Consider the following 17,863-nt stretch of genomic DNA (forward strand, 5'->3'; position numbering starts at 1 on the left):
CAAAGAAGAACTTTGGGACTTTTTTATACTTTTTTTAATATCTCAGGTTACCGGTTAATTGTATGATTGTTAAAAAAATGATACATATGTATCAACCGCTCATAACACAACACACACACACACACACACACACACACACACACACACAGGGTGACAGTAAGTAGCATTATCGCCTCATAGCAAGAAGGTCCTGGATTCATTTTCAGGTTGGGTGGTCTGGGTCCTTTCTGTGTGGAGTTTGCATGTTCTCTTCATGTCTGTGTGGGTTTCCTCCGGGTGCTCCGGTTTCCTCCCACAGTCCAACGACATGAAAGTGAGGTGAATTGGAGATACAAAATTGTCCATGACTGTGTTTGCATTACAAACTTGAACTGATGAATCTTAACCAGTGTAACCAGTAATTACCTGTCCTGTCATGGATGTATCCACAGTGAGTAAAATATGACTGTAAAATCCTAATAAATAAATAAAACACACACACACACACACACACACACACACACACACACACTTATTTAACCAGAGGGCCTAAGGGCAATTTAGAGTAGCCAATCCTACCTTTTGTATGGTGTGGGAAGGTGAGAAAAAACCAGAATACGCAGAAGAACATGGAAACTCCTGAAAGACAGTGACCACAGCTTAGGAACAGACCCTGATACTTAGGACTTTGTGTGGCACTCACTATACTAATATAACATCCTAAACAATGTATATTAAATTAATCCCATTGGACAAGGAAATGAATTCACTACAATTTGTCCACTTGTATATATGAGGCTTCCACAAAAAAGAACCCAAAAACCCATAATGAGAGCATAAACAAAGCACAAAAATGTGTCTGCACTTTCACCCATTCAAGCAACACAGAATCTATTGATATGCAAATTGGAAACATCCCAACCCCTCCTATCGTCAAATGGGCTCATGTTGTTTGCATGTGGCTGAGTTAAAGAACTGGGGGGGGGGGGTAAACACGTTCCAGCTGGAGTGGAATTCCTGTTCTTCCGCAATGACTGCTCTAGCATCTTAAAAGGAGGTGATTTATGTGCAAGTTTCGGCATGTGTCTGCTCTCTAAAGCTGAACCTTTATCAGGTGGGAGTGTAACTGTATCCCCTCTGGCACTACTAAACTGCTGACCGGAGCAGCCAGAGAACGAGGCTCGGCTAAAGTTAGGAACACACTGAGGACCCGGTCACAGGGTGCAGGTTGTTTTCTCAGACGAGCTCAAGGACATTTCTTACACAAACTTGCACAGTGGTGTGTGTGCGACACAAAACAACAGATATCGAGTAGAATTTGGAAGCGTAATGGACTGATTTCCGCACATTTGGGCGTTGTTCTCCTCCCTCTTACCCCATTTCCACTCCCATGTTGGAGAAGAAGAGACCGTTCCAATTTACTAAAGCTCCAAACTACTAAAGCATTCCAATGTCTCAACAGGACGAGCGATACCGGAGAAAAATCAAAGCAAGGTAAACATGTCTAATATTGTTTTGTTTTTTTTTATTTTAAAAATAATTGTAATTCTTACAACTACACACACTCTAAAAGAGAAACAGTTTGCTTTCAATTCGTTCAAATACAAAGTGAAATCTAGAACCTGGAGACTTCCTCTTTGTTATCTCTAAACATCTGTTTTTAATGTGGCTTAAAGAATGTACAGTTGTCTAATGTTTGTGTCATTTGATCTGCTTACAAGATAATCAGATGCATCTTTAATATTTAACCCCCACCTATTTTTTTCTTTAGCACTAGTGCTATGAAGTAACATGATGTACAAGTAGATAGAAAATACATTCCAGTGACTAAAATACTAAATGTAAATGCTTTGAGCATCAAGGATTCCATCTTTTTGAGGGTTTTTGAGTTTCTGAATCATCTTCTGGGTCTCAAAAATACTGTATGACAGGAGTATACAGTATAATGATGTTTTGAGTGTGCGTGTGTGTGTCTGTGGGGGGTGGAGGTTGTCAACTATATGGAGTTATGATTGACTCAGAGCCACACAATCTTTTCCTTGATGTTTATGACATATTAGTTGTGACTAATGGTAATAACAGAACAATTCAACACACACACTAACCTAACAAAAGTGCAGCCATTAGTTTTGCTTTGTTGCTGATGCTTGTAATGAGCAGGACTCTCCTAAATTCACGGGAAAATGTGCTTAATTTCACTGACCCTGTTTTTCAAAAATCACAGATTTCACAGATTTTTGAAGAAAAGTTCCACATTTCATGGCAGTCATTAAATGACACTCATAAATTAAGTTAAAGAATAAATAGAAGAAGCCACAATACCCAGTGAAGCCTATCTTAATAGTTGAATGTAAACCTAAAACATCCAGCAACGGTGCAAAGCTTCATGTTAGTGAAAATTCTCGTCTGTGTTTTCAAACACCCCTGTTTGTGTCCACAGAATTGGTTAAAAGTTTTCTAAACTCAGTTACCCGAGTAGTGTTTTAAGCCTATTTACACTTCGACATTCGATATTTTGACTAAATGATGGCCGTAGGATTGCTAGGACCACCTCATATTGCAAATTAACCAGTAAGTGTGCTATGCAAATGAAAAACGTTAAATCGCTTAAACCTAAAGTTTGAGTTTCACAGCAAATTGCATATTACATGGAAAATTAGGTAGGGCCTTAGTAATAAGGAATGGCATATCCAATCTCTCTGCAATGCTTAATTTAAGTTACGAATAAGTCTAATGAAGATTAAAGGTGCGTAGTAACATGTTTAAATGGAGTAAGAGTGCATTTATTGTCATGCTTCCAATGCCCTAACCCACCTCCGCTGAGATCTCAAGCAGCCAGGCATCCAACAGGCACAAATGGCTGTGTCTGAGGGAGAGGGGTCGAAAGGCTTCCTCATTGCTGCTGGAGTTGTGGCCTCTGATGGCTGGTCGAGGGACCTGCTCACTAAGCTGCCAATATTCTTGTAAGGATTATATTTTTTGGCATTGGGACCTGGGTTGAGCCTTGCTAGCAGTCACTCTCTGTTCGAATGTTTTCTCAGTACCTGTTTTCACCGGTAATGTCTTACAAGATTAAAACATTTTTGTTGCTTGTAATCATGACAATACATCAGTGCAACTCAACACACCAAGGTCCTTGTTTAATCTTGACCTATTAAACGTGTTTCTAAAGATAAATGCACACTTTTGCACTAAAGTGCATATAACTTAAATTTGTCCTGCAGTGGGGTGATTTTGGTTTGTTATCACTTTTCTTTCCAAAGGAAATCCTGAGTAATGTTTATGTAGGGCTAGCACATGTGGGAGGAGACGTGATCTTGAGGTAACAATGAGAATAAAGACTGTGGTTGTGGTCTGGTTACCTCTAATAGATTTTAATAATGAAGTGAATTTCAAAACTATACAGAAATATTCAATGTAGTTCAAAGAACTAGTTCTAGTTCAAGTTAGGGGATTGGCTAGGCTTCGAAAGCACAATGTAAGCAAAAAATATGTGGTCACGCCTCTTAATAATTGAATTTAGTTGTTTTGGCACATCCGTTGCTAACAGAAGTATAGAAGATGATATAAGGTAAATGATATGCTTTTAATATTGTGGTACCTGTTTGGGGAAATTCACTTTCTTTTTCAGTAGCATATCTGTTTCCTTTTTTGTGCACAAGTCTTCTGCTTTTATGTATTAGTAAGCACTTTCTAATCACAGGACGTTGTTTCATTTCATAATTTTTGTTGTTTCATTTCACTATTCTCCTCCCAGCATTGATATTAAGGTGTTTAAAAATCCTATCAGCACTACTGAACCATAAACTACCATCTCTGTATTGTGCTAGGGTGGCACGGTGGCTTGGTGGGTAGCACTGTTGCTTCACAGCAAGAAACTCATGGGTTTGATTCTGAGGTGAAGATGTCAGGGTGCATTCATGTTCTCATATTGATAAATGGGGTACATGTAGGGTGACAAACTGTACAGAGCAACAATTGGGCTACAGTCAGTAATTTTATACAGACGAAGTTCATCTATATTGTAGGTGTAGTTTCTAAAATAATCAATAAATGGATGAGTATAAGGTGGCTTGGTGGGTAGCGCTGTCGCCTCACAGCAAGAAGGTTCTGGGTTTGATTGCCAGGTCGAGTGCTCTGGGTCCATTCTGTGAAGTTTGCATGTTCTCTCAGTGCTCCAGTTTATTCCCACAATCCAAAGACATTAAGTCAGGTTAATTGGAAATACTACAGTCCCCCAGGTATAAACGTATGTGTGTGTTTGCCCTGTGATGGACTGGCAACCTGTCCGAGCTGTTTCCTACCTTTTGCCCAGTGAAATGGAACCACTGCGACCCTGAATAGAATAACGCAGTGGTAAAACAGATAATAAATGTACAAGGAAAATCTCCTATATTTAGCCAGAACCTGAAATGACTCTCTAAATACTTTGTTTTTCCACCCGAAGGTGCTGCGAGTGCAATTCAGCACTCTCTCACCACTACTATGAGAGGGATGGACAGTTTTTCTGTAAAAAAGATTACTGGGCAAGATTTGGAGAGCAGTGCCATGGGTGCTCGGAAATAATCACCACTGGTGTTATTATGGTAAGAACCATGCTGACATATATACATACACACACAATCGTATTTATTTTGGGTTATTTTATAATTTAGAAAACTAAACTTGGAATCAGTATCGGAGCTGATATTAGCCTGAAGCTCCAGAATCACCAGAATTTAAACTTTCATATTGGTGTCGTATCAAAAGTACAATATATGGCCAAAAGTATGTGGACCTCTCCTTATTATTGACTTAAGTTGTTTTAGTTACATTCCTTGTTACTGGTGTATATATTATATGCTTTCAACTTTGTGGCAACAGTTTGAAGAAGGTCTTTTCCTGCTTTAGTTTGACTAAGCAAGGTTATTAATAAAGCCATAGTTTAATGAGTTTGGTTTAAAGGAGCTTTGGTGGCTTGAGCTTGTCTCATGCTTGAGCCTTCATTGCTACTGGACACCCTAGAAAGAAATATTGCGAGCCAAACCTTTTTGTCCAGCATCAATTCCTGATCCACAAATGCACTTATCTCATGGACACAAATTCCTACAGACACAATTTAAATGTTGTGAAAAGGCTTTGCAGAACAGAGTCAGCTATGACATCCACAAAGTTGGGCCAACACTATACTTATGCTTATTTGGGAATGGGATGTCCAACTAGCTCATGGTTTTATGTTCACATATTTTTAGCCATATAGTGTAAGTGAAATTGAAACCAAATAGTGTAAGTGGAATTGAAACCTCCATTATGTGCAAATATGGAATGTGCAACATGAAAACATGGGTCCCAAGGATCTGGGTTTGATACCTGAGATCTCCCTGTTTGTGCTTGTCTGTTTTCCCAGCGTTTAAATTGTATAAGAAGGTAAACCGGTGGACTTAATTGCCCCTTATCATTGAGCCTAAAAAGTTAATGTACAAACAAGAAAGGGGGGCTAAAACAGACCCCTAAAAATTCCTGTAATATGTGAAGTGAAAGATCCTCTCTATGCTGCCATGTACTATGATGTTATTTATCAGAATTATTGTGCATTTTACATAATCACACACAATCCTTCCTATTCTCATTTTAACTTCCTTCCACTCATTGTTCTAGCTAATATCTAAAGTGCTTATGTCATCACCGTCCACCACCCCTTCCACCCTACTTGACCTCCATATCCTCTCTTTAACTGCACTGCACCTACCATGTTACGTCAATACATAGTAAACCTTCTGTTCTGTTACGTTTTCTTTAGGTGGCAGGAGAGCACAAGTATCATTCGGAATGTTTCATCTGTGAAAACTGCAGCATGTTCATCGGTGATGGAGATTCATACATCCTGGTGGAGCATTCCAAATTATTCTGGTTCGTTTGGCCGGCACAGTTATTAAAACCCAGTGTACCGAGGGTACATTTATTAAAGGCTGCATTCAGGGTTAAGGTTGCAACTTAAATGAAGAAATGTCATTGAATATCCAGAGTTATTTAGTGTATAGTACAATACACATTTACCTAAATCCATTGTCTGGGTGGCTTATTCAGACTATAAAAATGACCTGCATGCAGCTTTGAAGACAGGTTATTCCAGTGTGATCTTGGGCCATGAGATTTTGTAGCACTGAAAAAAATACAAATATGAATAAATAAAACTGATTTAATATTCTGGATTTGTTGAAAGTATGGAGTTGGTTACTATTATGTTAATGACAATGCTAAAGGTAATAGGTCTCTACATATTTATTAAATCTAAAACCATGTAAATACCTGACCATGAGCTTTTTGTATATTGGATACCAGCTACAACAGCCTCTACTTTGCTCAGAAGGCTGTAGTGTTCCAATTCATCCCCAAGGTGTTCAGTTGGGTTGAGGTCAGGGCTCTGTACAGGTCACTAGGTTTTCTAGTGCTTATTAAACCATTTCCTTATTGATCTAATTTTACTGGAACAATAAATAACCCCTCTAAAATTGTTGCCACAAAGTTGAATGCAAATAATTTATAATTAATTTATACACCTTTTTGTAGTTAATGTGGGTCAAACATCTAAGGTTAATAATTAGATTGCTGTCCACATACTTTTGGCCATTAAGTGTAATGGTGTAAATTGTTGGAACATGAGTATGAGCATAGTTATTCAACACCCATATCACGTTGTATAAAACATTCTCATTTGTTTTTAATTGGTAAGCCAATTTAGCTAATGAAACACAGCCAGTCTTCAGCTATAAGTATCTTAACTCTGAATGCAGCTCTTAGTGTTTGAATAATATGACTACTGTAAATATTACAATTAAATGTACAGGTTAGCTTGGTCTGTATAAATACTACAAATCCAACATCCTGTAAATGTTCTTCTTGTAAATGATCTTTTCTTTAGTGGGTACTGTTACAGTCAGAATGTATCAGCAAGACATCCAGGCGCAGAATGTTCCGGGCTTCCTCATACAGTGGCATTGGTATCGTTCCCTCCTTCAGGCAAGAGCAGGACGGGTCTTTCCCTCAGCGTGGAAGACTGTCCTGTCAATGGAAACAGCCCCGTAATCAGAGTATCTCAGTAAGTCTTCTGATTAAATACATACCATTATCTTTTATAATTTAACCACAAATCCTGCATCATCTTTTTATTGTTCACCTATTTGCACTTTCTAGATTCGATTCACAAACAAGCAGTCCTGAGATTAAAGGAATTATTCATGTTGGAGACTCTGTCCTTGAAATAAATGGAGTATCAGTTCAGAGCATTCCCCTCGATGAGGTGTGATTTTTATATTATTAAATGCAGTAAAAGTCAGTAAAATGATCAAACATTAAAGCTCTTTTTTTACTTGAACAGATCGACTTGGTGGTCCATGACATTGAGCGCTGCCTGAAACTCACTGTTGAACACAACCCGAATGACCTTTCTACTCAAGAAGATCCACTTGGCCTGCTGCCGGAAGAGGCTGAACGACCAGGAAAATTAGACTTTACCCCTGAGACCCATGCTGTCCGCCATCGCTCCAAAAACATTCTGTAGGAAGTAATACATAAAACTCATTGTAAAGTATAGGTCATGGTTCATCAAAAGTACTTTGGAGAGCCACCTTAAACAAACTTCCAAAAATAGTTGACTACAGTTACTCTACAAAAAACAGTACCTAAACAATAACTCCACACTAAAGTGCCTCTGAAATACTGTACATGTTGGTTAATAACAAGGAATTCATTAAGTACATGCATTGCCTCTTAGCAATGTGTTGTTCTTAATCTGTCTCTGGCAAGGTAAAATTAAACGATTTACACATAGAGCAGTATTGCAAATGTAGCCGCGCACTGCTCTCCATTATTCACCATCTCTGTGCAGGCTGCTTTGACCAGCCATAAGAGAGCACAGTTGCTGCAGTAATTAGGAATTCCTTTGACCATCCCTCCCAACAGACATAGCCAATCGTGGGCACCCAGACAGCTAAAACTTAAACTTAGTGGTGGTTTAGCTCAGGGTTTTTCAAACCCTGGGTTGTGACCCTTAGGTGGGTCACAATCCGGAAAAATGGGTTGCGGAGAAAAATAATAATAATTAAATATAAAACGCCCCCTTGTGGAGGCTTTATGTTACATCTTGTATAAAAATATCAGATAAAATATCATGGACAAAATGTGGGTTGCTTGCGAAAAAGTTTGAAAAGTGCTGGTTTAGGTCATTAGACTGTGCCATCTGATCGCCAAAAGCTTTGAGACCCTGTTTGGTTGGAAACATAAACCACACTTAACATGAAAACATTTAGGTGTTTGTTGTGTTCAAACCCCCTTGTAACCATTGTATGCTTATCATAATCTAAATTTACTTTCTCAAGTTTTCTCTAACATCTGTTTGTTGCTGTAGACGCAGTTGCAGTATTGAAAAATGCCCAGGTTCCCAAAACCATTTGGCACTGCTCTCCCACAGAAGAAACATTAATCGCTCCGAGTCTTTGCGCGTCGATTCATTCGACAAGACACAGCGCATCTTCCGTCCCTCTGACCTTATATATGGGGAGGTTCTAGGACGAGGCTTCTTTGGACAAGCCATTAAGGTAAAATAAACTGGTAACATTGTTTTCCAACATACAGCAAAGTAAAATGTTATGTTAATGTATTATTTTTTATATCAGGTCACACATCAGCAGACAGGAGAGGTCATGGTGATGAAGGAACTACTTCGTTATGATGAAGACACACAGAAAACCTTTCTTAAGGAGGTGTGTAACCATTTTACCCTTTTATTAATTAGTATTTTTTTTAAACTGAAATGTTTCTAAAAAAGGTGCAGCTACATAAAGCTACTTTCATTTTAGGTAAAAGTGATGCGCTGTCTGGATCACCCAAATGTGCTAAAATTTATCGGCGTCCTCTACAAAGACAAGAGAGTAAACTTCATCTCTGAGTATGTCCCAGGAGGAACTCTGAGGGAAACGATTGAGAAAATGGTTTGTATTTCTGCTTTGTATTAACGTGATTTGTCAGTGTTAGGTAGTATTATGCAACATTTACCTCTTTACATCAACCTAAATAACTTTTTGGAAAAAATACATGAGTCAATTTAAATTAGGTTATTTTTTGCTGTTACTGTAGTGAATATATCATAACATTGATGTACTTTTGCGCTGTTATTCTGTTACTTTTTATGTGGCCATATACTGGGCGTCTAGAGCATGATGTAGAATCTATAATGACGTTTTTCTTTACATTTATGTGAAAAGCATAGGTAGTAAAAAGGAACTTAATTGGGATTATGTACTGTTTTTTCTAAAAACCCTGCACACAAGCACATCTCTCTGACAGCCTAGCTAAAGTGGGTGAATTATTTTAACCATGGCAGATCCAGACATTTGAATTTTAATACAGTGCATCTTCACAACAGTCCTGCCCAATCCAGACTTAATCATTATACAGCAATTATTTAAATACACACATAAAGGCACTTGGGTGGTGCAGCAGTCTAACATGCTAGACCACCACAGTAAAGTCAGAGTTTAAGTCTTAGCCAGTGATGGTGTAGTGCAAACAGCAGGGGTCTCTATAGTGAATAGTACTAATTGGACATATCCAAATTGGGACAATGCATCAGGGGCAAAATGCAAAACTGAATAAGATAGGATATTGCTAAAAGCTAACAGTAGCCAACATTATGCACTTTTGTGTGATATAGTGCAGTAATTTAAATATTTACATTTACACACAGGTTTACTCATATTAAGTGTGTTGATATAAGTGAATAAAATGATTTTATGATTTATCTAATAGGACAGTGATTACCCCTGGAGCCGTAGAGTAAGCTATGCAAAGGACATTGCTGCAGGAATGGTAAGTATTAAGCTACCCATATATCACAATTTACATTGACAAGTGTGTTTTGTGTGTCCTTACACTAAACCCAAACATCCCACCTCTTGGCACTAATGTGAAATGGGTCAGTCCTTCTTTGCTGTAACAGCCTTTACTTTTCAATGAATGAGTCCAGAATTAGTGAGGTTTTGAACTGATGTTAGATGCCAAGACTTTTTGTAGCTGGTGTTTTAAATCATTACTAAAGGTTTCGGATGAGATTTATGTCAGGGCTCTGTGCTGGCCTGTCAAGTTCTTCAAGATCAAATTAAGCAAAATATTCCTTCATGGCTATTATTTTGGGCATTGCCATGCTAAAAACAGCAAATCCCAGTCTGCAGTAAGTTACACATCAAAATTTCATTGTATTCTGTAAGATTTCCCTAACTGGAACCAAGGTGCCAAGTCCAGATCAAGTGCCAAGTCTAGCAGGGCAGAAATGAAAAAAACCAAACTGACTAAAAAGATATACAAATTCACTTAATTCCTTACATATTTTTGTTTAGTATTCACCCTTTAGCTATCTATTGTCTGTAGACTGTAGATGACTGATTCACATTTTACAATAACAAATAATTCACTTAATTCCTTAGTACTAGCTGTTTGTTTGATTTAAGCACCTGTTAGATATTGGTATTGTTGAAATAGCTGAATCCACTATAGTACATTTTAAACATAAACACAATCTAGCATTAAAGAAGCTTGGATGGTTCCAATAATCAGTGTTGTTTTTTTCTTTTTTGTTTACTTTATAAAGGCCTACCTGCATTCCATGAACATTATCCATCGAGATCTAAATTCACATAACTGCTTTGTCAGAAAGGTGAGGACACATAACAACGAATTTGATTACCAATAACTTTTTCTAAAATAAAACTGAATTTTAGTCTTGGTGTAATGTCACAGAACCAGTCTGTAGTGGTGGCTGACTTTGGGCTGGCCCGGCTCGTGATGGAGGATAAAGCTCAAAGAAGTAATTCCTCTTCTGATCCTGTGTCAAAGCTGAGTAAGCCACAGCGAAAGAAAAGGTATACAGTGGTGGGAAACCCGTATTGGATGGCACCTGAAATGATCCGAGGTAAGCTACTATACAGAACAAAAGCGACCCAAACATCCACACTTACACAGGTTCTTCATGGTCATGATTTCTGATTTTTTTTCCTATGATTTTTTTGTATCATAGGAATTAGCTATGACGAACGTGTGGATGTCTTCTCCTTTGGAATAATTGTCTGTGAGGTACTGTCCCTAAACACTAACACTGACAACTTTCCTTGTCAATAGATTCAAAAGATAGCAAGTTTTTCTGCTTGGGTGACACAAACTCACCACCAACGCAACTGGTTCTAGTCTTAGCTGTAGCACTGGTTGTGTTTGAAGGATGCAAGGCCATAAGGGCAATCACATTGTTGCCATTGCATTAGTGACTTCTACTGTCTGATCAAGGTGGCAGCATGAGTGGAGGAGCAATACTTGAGTATAGCATGTTTGTCAGTGGCTGGACTCTGTGTAGGTCTCTGCTGGTGGTTGGTGAACAGACGAACCAGATCACATTACATTACTTGCTAGTGTTTTTAGTAACTTACATTTACATTTTCAGCATTTAGCAGACACTTTTTATCCAAAGCGACTTACAATACTGTATCAGTATACTGTCTAAGCAATTGAGGGTTAAGGGCCTTGCTCGAGGGCCCAACAGTGACAACCTGGCAGTGGTGGGGCTTGAACCGGTGACCTTTTGATTACTAGTCTACTACTAGGACCAGTGATAGCTTGGTGGTTAAGGTACTGGACTAGTAAGTAGAAGGTTGCCGGTTCAAGCCCCGCCACCACCAAGTTGCCACTGTTGGGTCCCTAAGCAAGGCCCTTAACCCTCAATTGCTCATCGTGTTCCGCTCATTGTGTAAGTCGCTTTGGATAAAAGCGTCTGCTAAATGCCGAAAATGTAAATGTAAATGTAGTCCAGTACCTAAACTAGGGCTGGGCGATATGGATCAAAAATTATATCTCGATATTTTTTTCTGAATGGCGATATACGATATACAGTGTATCACAAAAGTGAGTACACCCCTCACATTTCTGCAGATATTTAAGTATATCTTTTCATGGGACAACACTGACAAAATGACACTTTGACACAATGAAAAGTAGTCTGTGTGCAGCTTATATAACAGTGTAAATTTATTCTTCCCTCAAAATAACTCAATATACAGCCATTAATGTCTAAACCACCGGCAACAAAAGTGAGTACACCCCTTAGTGAAAGTTCCTGAAGTGTCAATATTTTGTGTGGCCACCATTATTTCCCAGAACTGCCTTAACTCTCCTGGGCATGGAGTTTACCAGAGCTTCACAGGTTGCCACTGGAATGCTTTTCCACTCCTCCATGACGACATCACGGAGCTGGCGGATATTCGAGACTTTGCACTCCTCCACCTTCCGCTTGAGGATGCCCCAAAGATGTTCGATTGGGTTTAGGTCTGGAGACATGCTTGGCCAGTCCATCACCTTTACCCTCAGCCTCTTTAATAAAGCAGTGGTCGTCTTAGAGGTGTGTTTGGGGTCATTATCATGCTGGAACACTGCCCTGCGACCCAGTTTCCGGAGGGAGGGGATCATGCTCTGCTCAGTATTTCACAGTACATATTGGAGTTCATGTGTCCCTCAATGAAATGTAACTCCCCAACACCTGCTGCACTCATGCAGCCCCAGACCATGGCATTCCCACCACCATGCTTGACTGTAGGCATGACACACTTATCTTTGTACTCCTCACCTGATTGCCGCCACACATGCTTGAGACCATCTGAACCAAACAAATTAATCTTGGTCTCATCAGACCATAGGACATGGTTCCAGTAATCCATGTCCTTTGTTGACATGTCTTCAGCAAACTGTTTGCGGGCTTTCTTGTGTAGAGACTTCAAAAGAGGCTTCCTTCTGGGGTGACAGCCATGCAGACCAATTTGATGTAGTGTGCGGCGTATGGTCTGAGCACTGACAGGCTGACCCCCCACCTTTTCAATCTCTGCAGCAATGCTGACAGCACTCCTGCGCCTATCTTTCAAAGACAGCAGTTGGATGTGACGCTGAGCACGTGCACTCAGCTTCTTTGGACGACCAACGCGAGGTCTGTTCTGAGTGGACCCTGCTCTTTTAAAACGCTGGATGATCTTGGCCACTGTGCTGCAGCTCAGTTTCAGGGTGTTGGCAATCTTCTTGTAGCCTTGGCCATCTTCATGTAGCGCAACAATTCGTCTTTTAAGATCCTCAGAGAGTTCTTTGCCATGAGGTGCCATGTTGGAACTTTCAGTGACCAGTATGAGAGAGTGTGAGAGCTGTACTACTAAATTGAACACACCTGCTCCCTATGCACACCTGAGACCTAGTAACACTAACAAATCACATGACATTTTGGAGGGAAAATGACAAGCAGTGCTCAATTTGGACATTTAGGGGTGTAGTCTCTTAGGGGTGTACTCACTTTTGTTGCCGGTGGTTTAGACATTAATGGCTGTATATTGAGTTATTTTGAGGAAAGAATAAATTTACACTGTTATATAAGCTGCACACAGACTACTTTTCATTGTGTCAAAGTGTCATTTTTTCAATGTTGTCCCATGAAAAGATATACTTAAATATCTGCAGAAATGTGAGGGGTGTACTCACTTTTGTGATACACTGTATATCTCGATATTTTTTTTATCCCATAAGGTAATAACAAAAAGACACTTCTGAGACAAAGCTACATTTTCCAATTTTTTTACAGGTACTTTTATTAATATTTATGCTGGGGAAGCTTCACACAAGAATTATTTTTCCTTAAAAAAAAAAAAAAAAAAAAAAAAAAAAAAAAAAAAAAAAAAAGAGCTATTCTAAGAAAAAAAAAAAGTAGTTTTCTAAGGCATCTCCTGTTGTGTAACGTGAATCACAAATATATTGTCTGGTCCTTTAAGAATGTTAAGTGCACTATAGGGCGCAGGGAGCAAGTGTGTAGGGAAGATGTTGGAATGACGGTTTCCGGCTGAGCTTGTGCGACATTAAAAGTAAAACCCCGTTAAAGTAAACCCCTCTTTAACCCCCCACCCCCACATGTTTGGACTTTATACATTATTTTATGTATATGTCGCCACAACATTAACATTTACATTAATATTTTCTTTTACTGTATAGAACTCAGTTCTGTAATACAGGCAGAACTAATCGTTCATGTTACTGTGTAACTATTACAACATTTAATGCATTTTAATCAGCGTTATGCTTCATGCACTTTATTATTATTTAACAGCTTTATTTGTTGTTTAATTGCTGTTTGCTCCTTGTTTACTGCAGAGTTAGTTCATGCAATTTAATAATGTTTGGTTGTTTATTGGCCGACAACAAGAAATAGAAGATAAATAAATAAATGACGTGTCGGACGTCGGGCGATCGTCCAGTATAAACTAACACAACCACGTACAACATCCAGTACAGAAATCACTCCCATAATGTTTGATTTTTACAGATAGAGCAAATATATGCACATCACATATACAAACACAAGTTAGAACAACAGGAGACGCACCGCTACGTTATTATTACTTTCTCAACACTTGCATGATTTATACTGTTTATATATGAAGTAAATACGTGCATGTCAGCGCGTGCATGCGCTTGTATTGGTTTTTGAAACGAATAACGACTCGTTTTCTTGTTTTTTAACTTTGGGATTTGAAGTGAAAAACGAATGAAGGTACACGGAGCTGGAACCTTTTGTCTGGACTTGTTTTCGGCATTCTCTACAGAATACTGCTGCTCATCTGACACTTTGAATTCGAACCATCTCCAAATAATTCCAAAAAGAGTCATTATTTTTATTTTTAGTAAACAGCTCCTCTTCGATAGCTTCTGTCATGTCTTTATCCGTCTCCATGCTATCGCTGCCTGCAGGACTTACTGGTGAAGCGGTGGGGAGGGGCGAGTTGTGTTCAGTGAGGGAGAGGGGCGGGGCAGTGAGGGAGAGAGGCGGGGCAGGTGAACATGTGCAGAGACAAACTGGGAGAAGAGAAAGACGAACTGTCGGATCTAACTGGAACGCAACATTTATATCGATATATGCGATATTGTCTTATCTTATATCGCGTATGAAAATATATCGATATTTTTAAAATATCGATATATCGCCCAGCCCTAACCTAAACCACTAGGCTACACTCTGTTCAATTCCTTGACTACATGGTTTAAAATAAAAGTCGGCACTTTGAGGGCACAGCGGTAATTTACGTCAGCCCACTACAACTGGGATCCAGGCTTCAAATCCCCTGTTGTGCTATCGGCTGGTCGGAATTTATATACCAACTTGATTGGCTGTGTCTGAGAGAGGAAGATGGGCAAGGCCCTGTAATGGATTGTTAGCCTGTTCAGGGTGTGGTACTGCATTGCACTCACCTCAAACCTGACCAGGATGAAAAGGTGGCAAAACATAAAAATTTAATTTAATTAAAAATTAAAGTAATTTAACTGGGTATTTAGTTGTAGTTTTTTTGTTATTTTTTACACATTTTATGAAAAGTTTTTTTTTTATTTGCTTTGATTCTTCATTTTTGGTTGCCAGGCAGCTTGCTACTTTAAGATTTAATTATATCTCCTGTACCTTTTGTTATCATTTATGCTATTATGTTTGATAAATCAGCCACTAATTGCACAGAATCTGTAAGGTTGCTTTAGTGCTTTTTATTTTAGTGGTTAGTAAATCATATCTTCATATAGTTAATATACTTTTCTTTTATTAGATTATTGGCAGAGTGTACGCTGATCCAGACTATCTGCCCCGTACTATGGAATTTGGACTTGGCGTGAACGAATTTCTAAAGAGCTACCATCCTCCAGAATGTCCACCTGCTTTGTTTCCTCTTGCTGCTCTTTGCTGTGACACAGAAGCTGGAAAACGGTAGGTGTTGGGCTAATTATTTTTCTTCTCTGCAAAATGTGCAAAAAATAAAACTACAACAATCGATTGTTTTTTCTGCTCTTTTAGACCATCATTTGCCAAGTTAGAGGAATGGCTGGGAAGTTTGCTGATGCATTTGGACATCAGACTACCTCTAATCTCAGAACTGGATAAGGTGCGGCAAGCATTTTGGGAAAACCACTGCCATCCCCAACAAGCTAACCGTTTAACATCTGAACAAAAAGAAACAAAAGTGCCAAGTTAGAAGTGAAGTGAACTTTCGGCAGCTGGGGTGGGAGGCACAGCAGACTTAAACAATAGCCCTTTACTGTGAAGACCTGAGTTCAAGTTTTGGTGGTACCACCGTTCTGGTTGGGCACTCTACAGCCACAATTGGCTGTGACCAACGAAGGGGGGGATGGATGGGGAGTCATGCACTTTCCACTACAATAGCGATTTCTACTGTGTGGCTGAGGTGTTGGGATGAGAAGTGAAGAGATAACAATTTTTTAATATGTTTTACAGCTTTGTAGAAATCTGTTGCTTGAGGGTGTCTTGCAAATATCAATTGGCAGAGTAGGGAAATTGGAGATATGCAAAATGCAGGTAAATGCATACAAACAAGTGAAACACACTGTGAATGGTCAAACTGTACAGGTAGTCTTTTTGTAAGGAACTTGAATGTAGATAGGCCCCAACTAAACTTGGCATTTTTGAAAAATATGGGCCTTTCATGATAGGCATTTAAATAATAGAATTGACGACAAAAATACAGCTACCTTGGAAGAGCTACTTATACTGATAGATAAAAAGACTAATAGAATGTTAGATCCTCATATTTCTACCCATGGTTCATTATTACTTAATGTACATTCACAATAAAGCATTTAGCAAGGTGACTTCCAATCAAGACAAAAACTGGTGGTTACAGACCTTGTTTAGTCGCCAAACAATGTCTGATTGGCCTTAGTGGGGTTTCCATTCTTAACGTTCTGATCAGTAATTTACGTTCTGAGTACTTTTGCCACTAAGCCACCAAAGTGCCACCAGCAATGGAAAAACCTTAATTTGTTTGTTTCTGTAGTCTTTGTTTAGTAATTGTAGCTATAAACTTAAATGAAAATGTGAATTCTTATAAAAGCATTGGTCCGATGCAGATTTAGGCTAAAATGTAGCAAATGAACATGTATGTATTTATATGAAAATACATTTGGCTGTTTTTACACAGTGTTTAAAAAGTAAACTATTGAATTGTCTATAAACCTTTTTCATGCATAAATTATTCAGTGTTCATTGTATGAATACAGAATAAAATCTGTTTTTAAAATGTACCTATTATCTTGGACTTGGACTTTATTATATAATTGATCTGGACAGATAATTTCCATAATCTGAACATGTAATATTTTGAAGCAGGGGTGTCCAGCTTTGTCCTATTGGGGGCCAGATTGGATAAAAAATATGCAAACACTTTTTTCTCTCTTTTTCTCCGCATTTCTTCCCCCAATTTTCTCCCCTAATCTAGTCATATTCAATTACCCCGATTGCGTTACGCTTCACCTCTACCGATACAACCCTCCACTGCTGACTGAGGAGCTTTGCAACTGACACGTGTGCAGTACCGACTGCATCTTTTCACCTGCACGAGGCAAGTTCATATGCGGATCAGCCCTGTGCACAGAGAGCCACACCCTGATAATTATTCCCCAACTCTGCGCAGGCACCATAGATCAGCCAGCAGAGGTCATAAATGCCCCGGTCATGAAGAACCCTGGTCCGGCTCATCCCACCCTGAACAACAGCCAATCGTTGTTCATTTAGCCGCCCAGCCGGATGGCAGAGCTGAGATTCGATACGATGTAGTCGAAATCCCAGCTCTAGTGTGCTAGTGTGTTTTACCGCTGAGCCACCTGAGCGGCCGCCGTAGACTCTTTTACAATAAAACAAACAAATAGAAACAATATAATAGACCTACTTTATTACTAACAATTACACTTCCTTTTTATTTAAGTAACTAATTCTCTCTTTGTCAGTGTTGTGTAAACTTTTTCTGCCAATTTCACTCACCAGTTTATAATCCTAATTTGA

General features: G+C 39.0%; 1 protein-coding gene across 1 annotated transcript; it reads left to right on the top strand.

Moving 5' to 3' along the window:
• The first annotated feature begins 1,102 nt into the window (after positions 1–1,102).
• limk1b (LIM domain kinase 1b) lies at positions 1,103–17,042 on the top strand. Its single transcript, XM_063011367.1, has 15 exons — positions 1,103–1,473; positions 4,427–4,565; positions 5,759–5,868; positions 6,881–7,057; positions 7,153–7,258; positions 7,337–7,515; positions 8,366–8,555; positions 8,634–8,720; positions 8,817–8,948; positions 9,766–9,825; positions 10,604–10,669; positions 10,753–10,924; positions 11,030–11,085; positions 15,618–15,775; positions 15,863–17,042. Exons 1-15 carry the CDS (start codon positions 1,430–1,432, stop codon positions 16,038–16,040), a joined length of 1,854 nt encoding a protein of 617 aa, XP_062867437.1. The 5' UTR covers positions 1,103–1,429; the 3' UTR covers positions 16,041–17,042.
• Positions 17,043–17,863: the final 821 nt, after the last annotated feature.

This window comes from Trichomycterus rosablanca, chromosome 16, assembly GCF_030014385.1.
Source record: "Trichomycterus rosablanca isolate fTriRos1 chromosome 16, fTriRos1.hap1, whole genome shotgun sequence".
NCBI classification, from domain to species: domain Eukaryota; kingdom Metazoa; phylum Chordata; class Actinopteri; order Siluriformes; family Trichomycteridae; genus Trichomycterus; species Trichomycterus rosablanca.